Source organism: Frankliniella occidentalis, unplaced genomic scaffold, assembly GCF_000697945.3.
Source record: "Frankliniella occidentalis isolate FOCC.00 unplaced genomic scaffold, Focc_3.1 Scaffold62, whole genome shotgun sequence".
NCBI classification, from domain to species: Eukaryota; Metazoa; Arthropoda; class Insecta; order Thysanoptera; family Thripidae; genus Frankliniella; species Frankliniella occidentalis.
The window spans coordinates 215214-223117 of NW_026267192.1; the positions used below are offsets into that span (position 1 = coordinate 215214).

Sequence of the window (7904 nt, forward strand, 5' to 3'; positions counted from 1 at the left end):
CAGCCCACCACTCCCCCGTGTCCTGCGCAGCGCCCGCCAAGCATATCTACTAGCAGATGCAAAAAGGAAGCTGTAATGGTCACGTGTGTCCAGGTTGCCCCCTCCCCCTCCCCCATTTCTCTTTTCCTCTTGGTGGGAAGAGGCTTTTACTGAAGAGTGGCCGGCCGCAAAGCGGTGTGGGTGAGGGGGTGCCACGCCACGCCACGCCACTCCACACCGCGCCAGGCCACGCCGCGCCGCGCGCTGGTGCTCTGCAGTCCCGCCCGCCCGTCCCGTGTCCGAGTTGTTGGACTCCCACCAAGAGCAAACATGGCCACTGCCACGGACAGCATCGCCATGAGTGTACCCTCGGCAAATAACTATTATGCCACCCCGCCCGCACTGGTTCGCCCCGCCGGCCCCGCCGGCCCCGCCCCGCCTCGGCCAGAAGTATAGCGGAACGGTCCAGCAGCAAACTCCCATTGACACGTAGCGGGAGCGGCGCGCCGGGCGTCGCCTGGCTCCAGAGGGGACAACAGCGACGCGGCGTGGTGGTGGTGCTGTGGAGGTAGCGTGAGGGTGGTAGGGAGGGGGTGCACACTGTGGGTAGCGGAGGGAACAGACGAGTAAAAAAAAGGGGGGCAAGATGAGTGTAGCACAAGGCTAAGAGATCGTGGTGGGGGAAACAGGCGACCACAGGGACGCTCCGCTGGGGTGGGGGCTGCTGCTGCTGCTGGAGCTGGATCAGCACACGAGTGCACACGAGCTGGCGGGGCGGGCGGTCGGGCAGGCATGCATGCGAAATAGTCCGGCGAGCGGGCGTCCCTGACCTGCCCCGCCTCACGGCCCGCCTGCTCGCGGGGGCTCTCTCAGCCTCGAGACCACCGGAACACGTCCGCGGCAGCGATCGGATCGGCCGACGCGCAACGCAAACTCGCAAACAAGCGCGGTGAGCCGGTGGGCTGGCAGCCGCGACGCGCCGCGCGCCGCGCCCCGCAACCCGACCCGGTGCCGACGAGCCCCTCCATTGACTGGCTTTAACACCACACAGTTCAATTTGCTCCGGGGAGCGTGTTTGTGCTGCTTGTTCACTTCAACAAAGTCGCTAAACTCCCGCTGGGGCCGAAGTAGCATCCTAATTCGAGCCTCGTAATCCGTAACACTGTTGTCGGGGCACAGGGCGCGGTGGGGGAGCGGGCCGGCGCGGGGCCAAGCCGTGCTCCTGAGGCTGCTCGCCGAGGCGGGGGCAGCGCCAGTGAGCACCAGCGCCAGGCAACCGCCAAATTGAGTATTCCGAGTCGGGTAATTCACTTGCAGTTATTACCACGTTAAGTCAGCGTACCCGGTAAAACAAAAAGAAAAACGGCTCCGCAGGCCGATTACGAGCACGGCGAACGGCGGTGTTGCAGCGCCGTTAAAATGATGTCCGATCCCGGGACGTTAACCGGGACCGGGATGAGGCTAGTGGAGCGTCTACTCACCGAGGAAGCCTGGTATGGCCCCGAGCGGCATGACGAACAGGCTGACGAGCAGGTCGGCGATGGCCAGCGACAGCAGGAAGTAGTTGGTGACGTTCTGGAGCCGCCGGTCCAGGATAACAGCGAGGCACACCAGGATATTGCCCACCCCGCCGGCCAGGATGAAGGCGAGCACGAACAGGAAGCTCCAGTCGTAACGGAAAGCCGTTGGCGCCGTTAGCCCAGGCACCACGGCGTCTCCCAGGACCGCACTGAGCACGCACCGCACGGCCTCGTCGGGGAACAGGGAGCCGCTCGTGCTGTTGACGTCCCCGATGGCAGAGACGGTGGAGGCCACGGCCTCGCCGCAGCGCATCGCAAGCCCGACCAGACGGTCCTGGTCACACGCCGCTGAGGCAGGCAGCCGAACAGCCAGGCCTTCGCCGTGGGTGTCGACCAGGCTGTCCTGGAGGTCTAGCGTCAAGCGAAGGGCCGTGTCTGCCAGGCCACGCGCGAGGCCCGTCGACAAGTTCGTCGACGGCGAAATGTTGGAGGAGCAGCTGACGGCCTCCACCGCGTCCTTGGCCATGACCATGAAGCAGGTCACGACCTCGTTCGCCGCGGAGGCCAGCGAGGATGGAGTGCCGGTGGTGCAGTGGAACATGACGGCCGGGCCCTCACCCTCCACGCAGCGCAACACGGCCGCCCCGGCCCCGGCCCGCCAGCGGCAGAGGTACTCGTGCGTCAGCCCCGCCACGCCCCGGGCCACTGAGTCGCCGACGGCGTCCTCGCCGTCCCAGCTGGCGTTGCCGCTGGCATTGCCGCTGGCGCTGGCGCTGGCCCCGAAGTCCATCGGTGCGCTGCGCTTGGCTCTGCTCCGGCGCGGTCCCGCTCAGCGCAGCTCAGCACAGCTCAGCGCCAGGCTGAGCCTCTGGCCGAGCCTCTGGCTGAGCCTCAGGCTGGACCGGGCCCGGGCCAGGGGTCGGCGCACCACATCACATGTCGTCCCGGGGGCCCCCGCGCGCCGCGCCGCCCCCGCGGTCCCTGCCGGCGTTACCGGGGCCTGCGGCACGGCCTGCGGCTCGGCCTGGGCGGCCGGCCCGGGGGCTGCGGCGGCGGCGAGGCAGCGAGGGGCGTCCGGACAGCCGCGCCCCCGCCGACGAGGTCGCCATCCTGCGTGGCTCCGCCACGCTCCGCCGCCCACACCTGGAACACGTGCAGAGAAAGGCGCTGTTGAATGGGTTCCAGTTTAAGCATCTCAACCTGCGCGCGCACGCGCGCGACATAAGCGCCGACGTGCCAAGGGACAGCGTACCCCAAATCGGAGTCGAGTTGTTCATGTTTTTTTTTGTTTTTTTGTTTTTTTGTTTCTCCTCCCTAAACGGAATACTGTCCGGTGGCCGGCCCGTGCGGGTGGATTAATTTTTCAGCGGTCAGAGGCAGGGCCATGAAAGTAAAGGGCTCATCTGCATATGGATGAAATTGCCTTGCACTCTACCCCTTATCTCCCTCTCCCCCCTCACACGGCCGCCCCCGCCCGCCGGGCCCTATGCCTAGTACTGTGCAACGACCAAAACGCTCCAAACTGCGGCAAACGTTTTCAGAACGCTGTTGCAGCTGAATTAATAATGCAATTACTCCAGGCTGCATGAGATTGCGTCGATACCTCGTGCGGTCCTCGCGCGGTCCACGCGGGCCCTTGTCCCGCATGTCGCTCCGAAGACCGCGTGCAAACGCGTGTCGACAGGAGCACCATTATAATTTCACTACACTGTCGCAAAACAAAATAAACTTTGGATTCGTGCGGCGACAGCAACAGTGATCCATGCGCTGGGTACGTATTGGCGTGAGCCAGATAACAGCCAGATTTATTGAAAAATATTTTGCGAAGAGAGCAAGTGCTAGAAATGAGAATTCCCTTTTATTTTGACGAGAGGCGGCAAATTCAAGCAATGCAATATGCACCACACCCCTTTCACAGCTTGACCGTTTGCTGTTTTTTTGTGCGTTTATGTTTGCCCAGCTCGCCTGGGCCCGCCTGGACCGGACGAGGGGACGAGAAATCAACGTGGGGGCGGCGCCGGTCAGCGGGTCGGGGTCGGGGAGGGGGTGGGCGAAGAGTTTGCCGGCGGCGGGCGTCCCGCTGCAGAAAAAAATTCAAAAGGACCCACCCGCACCTGCTCGGCTGCTCGATTCGGTAGATTACTCATCGCCAAATCCAGCTATATCCGACGCACCTCGCACCGCGAGGCAGCAGCCAAGCGACACGGTTGGATTATTTATGAGGCTGTTACTCGGCATGGCCCAGCCCCAGTCCTCTCCGTGTAGCATGGATGTATAGCCTTCGCATTTCATACAACTCGATTCTAATGGGCCGAGTCGGGGCATCCCGCCGGCGGGGACTAGACAGGAGAAGCAATCCGATAGAGAGGTAAGGCCCCGAGGGCCCGGGGAGAGCCGAACGGCCTCCCTCGCAAAGCTATCCTCTTCGGTATCTTTAAGTAATTTTGGTCCCCATCTGGCTTGGCAATAGACAATTACTTTTTTTTCTTAAAGTAGAAAATTTAATGGCGATAAACAAGTAACAATAACACCCGAAATGAGGAAGCTGTCCGATAAGAGTAACCCCTGAGGAGGTGGCGTGGTGTAGCGCCCTCCCTAAAGAAGAGCGACAGCTTAAGAGAGGTTATGTTGCGTGTCGTTATATTTGAAATAGTTTAGCACAGGCCTATGCATCTGGCATCCTGTTATCATCTTGATCGAAGTTAACTACGACCGTTGAGTCACATCATCACTCAGTTAAAAGTACCAATGCAACATGTCCGTACACTAACCTCTAGACAACGACGCCGGGAAGACTTACTTTTTTTTCGGAAAGCCAAACTTCACAGAACCAAGAATCACTTTTTGACACAAGAATGATACTCCAATATAATTTAGACCTTTTTTTACGAAAACCTTGTCGGCCGATGACCACACTACCACTCGCAGCAAAACACCAGTATGGTCGCTTTCGCTTGTGCTCTGGTTAGCTTAGGGACGGAGTTACGCCACGCCACCTCCTACGGCCTACCTTCTTCTTGTTCCTCTTATCGAGCAGCTTCCTCATTATATCTTATTGTACACCCAATTTGCCTTAATTTGTAAGCAACTTGCTCTCATAACAACAAAATCTCTGTGAAATGTGAGCACATTTTTTTCTGAACCGTTGATCAATAAAGCACCGGTAAAGCTGAAATGCAGAAGAATATGCGGGGAAGAAGAAACAGGAAATCGCTATGCTTTAACATGGTGACTTCCGTTTTCTTGTTCCTCGCATTCTTCTGCATTTCGGCTTTACCGGAATGGTTTATTTTCAAGTAAAGAAACACACTGTGATTTTAGGTGTATCGTTCCACGTCCGTGCACCGCACCGCCACACTTCATTCAATAAGCTCCGCGCACCGAGTCTATAAGGAGGGCGTGCGCGTGCGCCGTCGATCACAACAGAGTCATCGTTAGAGGGCCTGCGCTCCTCCTGCCCCGTGAGCTCCACCCGCCGCCCGTCGAGGACCACCTCAAGGGCTCGCTGCTTGCTGCCGCTTGCTGCCGCTGCAGCAGGGTCGGGTCGGGAGATTGAGAGGCAGAAAGGGGGAAGAAGTCGGCCCAGCGAGGAGGGCAGGGAGTAAGTAGGGCGGCCGGGAGGCGCACAGCGCACGGCGCACACGGCAGCGCAGCCCCAACGAACTGCTCGAGGTGTGTTGTTTGTTTACTGCCGGGCAGCGAGCGGGGCCGGGGCCCCCTCCTAGAGCCGTCAGCAGCCCAGCACAGCCCAGCACAGCCCAGCAGTGGCTCGGGGCAGCAGATGCCAGCAGCAGGCCGGCCAATCAGCGAGCGGATGAGCGGAGGCAACCGCGCCGCGCAGCGCACCCCGGCGAGGAAGAGCGACGCGCAGGCCTGCTTCTTTAAGTGGCAATGATAGGAGTATCGTTTCGTGTCTTGTTTTGTTTTTCGTGTGCAGATACAGTAGCATATCCCGCACTGTAAAAAAATTGGCAAAAGGGGCTAAGTCTGGATGGACATGATGGGGACAAAATACGTATGATGAGGACATGAACCTTAATCAATGTGTTCTTTAATTTCAGTACATTTTTCGTGCACTTTTTCTTTGGAGTGAATTGCTCTCAGTTGCGCTTGTGTATTTTACATGAGGTTACTGTATATGAAAAGCGAACTTTTCTGGGCGTGGGAATTTAGGAATACCCCTTCAAATGCTTCCTGGACTATTGTTACAATTAAAAGTTTTAATGTTTTAAAATGATTATATTGGAAACTTTCTCCTGTCCAAATAAATTCATTTGCGCGCGCTCCAGACCAGGTGTACGACAGATCTTATTACAGTTATTCATTACTATGGGACCTATCGCAATTCATCACCTTCCGCATGACACTCGTAAGTATGCAAATAAGTGCTGTTAAACGGCTGCAGTGTGTTTTTCCCATGGACAGAACTGACAGTCTTCAACGTGACGGCACTCGCGTCGGTTTTCATGAACGCGAGGAAACGCACGCCCTTCGCCACCGGTATCGAGTTGCCTCCAGGAGGCCCTCCAGGAGGCCCCCCTGCAGCCTGCGGCCAGCCCCTGCCGTCCACCCTCATCAGCCTCGCCGCCCGCGCCCTGACCGGCCCTGACGCTGACGCTCCGGAGCTGCCGGTGCCGGGCCAATCCCACGGAACTCTATCGTTGAGCGGGACCACTACTTGTAACGCGATAGGGGTAAAGCGTCGGCTAGTGCAGCCCCCGCCCTCGCTCGCACCAGGCGCGCCCCGCCTCGCCGCGCCACCCCTACTGTGCAGCCCCCACGCCGCCCGCCCCCGGCGGGCCCGCGGGACCAGGGGGGCTCAAGTACCCAAGGCACACACGATATGTTTGGCAAATGTGACTGAATTGGGAGGAGCAACCCCCGGGGAAACAAGTCCGCCGCCGCCGTCGTCGTTGTTCGCTGAACGATGGCGCGGCGGCGCCTGGGGGCAGGCAGGGGGCGCAGAGGCGCTCCCGGGGAGCGTGACTGACGCCGGGAAGACGTATGGAGGAAGTGTTTTTCCAATGGGGAGGGCGCCAAAGGCGTGCGGAAGAGAGGGCCCGCGAGTTGATCGAGGGATGAGCAGGTGAGAAAGCAAGGATCAGGAGGGAGGAGGCGAAGGGAAGGAGGCGGCGGCCCTGGAAACACGAACTCTGGTCGGAAAGGGATCCGGCCGGTGGTGCTGGGCGAGGCCGTAGAGGCCGTCCGAGCCGACAGCGCAGGAGGCCCGGTCCGCAGCGGCCGAGGCACCGGCCGAGGCACCGGCTACATACCGACTGAGCTGCGGGCTGATTTATGAATTGAGCAGGACAGGTCGTGTTGTGGGGGGTTGGGGTTGGGGGGGGGGCATGATATATACTGAGGCCCCCTCCTTTGAGGCGGCGCGAGCCGGGCCCTCGGCCCCTACTCTACTTTGCACCCCGCCGGCCGCGACCCGCTCTCGGCAGCACGGCCGTGTCCGACACGGCCGGCCAGCACTGGCCCCACCTACACGAAAGGGAATACAGGAGCAGCACTGTATTACAACAAGAAGCCCCGCAGGCAGTTCCTTTCGTTCGTCTCGAAACAAAAATGGTACATTAAATCGTTTCAGTTACGGTGCTCCAACCACAGATATAAAGTTGCAGTCAAAGCGATAAAAAAAGCACCGTCATCATTCTCGTAAAAAGTAAAAATAAGAACGCTATCTTAGAAGCGTTTCTACAGCGCCGACGTTTTAGTTCCACCTGGTGAGTACAGGCGGCTCTGGGGGGTGATGCCCAACCAAATCTTTCATCGGCGCTATTTTGGGTCGCAACAGGATCACCCGCCGGTTCAACGGGCAGGCAGGCGGCTGGCCCTGGCCCCCAGGAGGCAGGCCGCGGAGCCGCCGAGGCTCCATGGCTTGTGCGGCACGTGGGAGTGTGTGAGCATGAGGCGGAGCCGGACACAGCCGGGCAGGGCCGACAGTCTCCACCCGTCATAGTACTACCAGGGAAGTAGCAGACGTGCATTCGTCGCGTGTTCAATAGCGCGCTGCGAGTCTATGGACGGAATTGCGCGAGCGCTGGCGCAGAAAGAATATAGTCTTCTTGTGAGATGAACCCAGGCCAGGCAGTAAAATAAGAAAGGAGGGAAACACATTTGAATAAATTAAGGGGAGGCGACGCGCGCGTGTGGGAATGCACAGTCAGCTTGTCTGCCCAACCAAACCCCCGCGCCGGGCCCCGACTGCCTCGCCAGGCCGACTCCAGCCCAGTCGCCTTGTCCCACTTTTAAATGCCCTCCCTCCCCTATCCTTTCCCCACATCACAGGTCCGTGAAATGGGGGGGACCGTTCCGGTGGCCGCAGCGAAGCGAGCGCCTGTCGTTTTAGGCAGCTTGGTGCGCTACGCGTTTTGCGGGTCTGCCTATATCACCATTCGC

General features: G+C 59.6%; 1 protein-coding gene across 1 annotated transcript in view; it reads right to left on the minus strand.

Annotated features, from left to right (window-relative positions):
- LOC113214066 (5-hydroxytryptamine receptor 2A) overlaps window positions 1-7904 on the minus strand; it is a 120543-nt gene that overhangs the window by 67359 nt on the left and 45280 nt on the right. The window contains exon 2 of the mRNA XM_052268010.1: window positions 1461-2642. Coding sequence (XP_052123970.1) covers window positions 1461-2289 — 829 coding nt within the window. The 5' untranslated portion in view covers window positions 2290-2642. The remainder of the gene's footprint in view (window positions 1-1460; window positions 2643-7904) is intronic.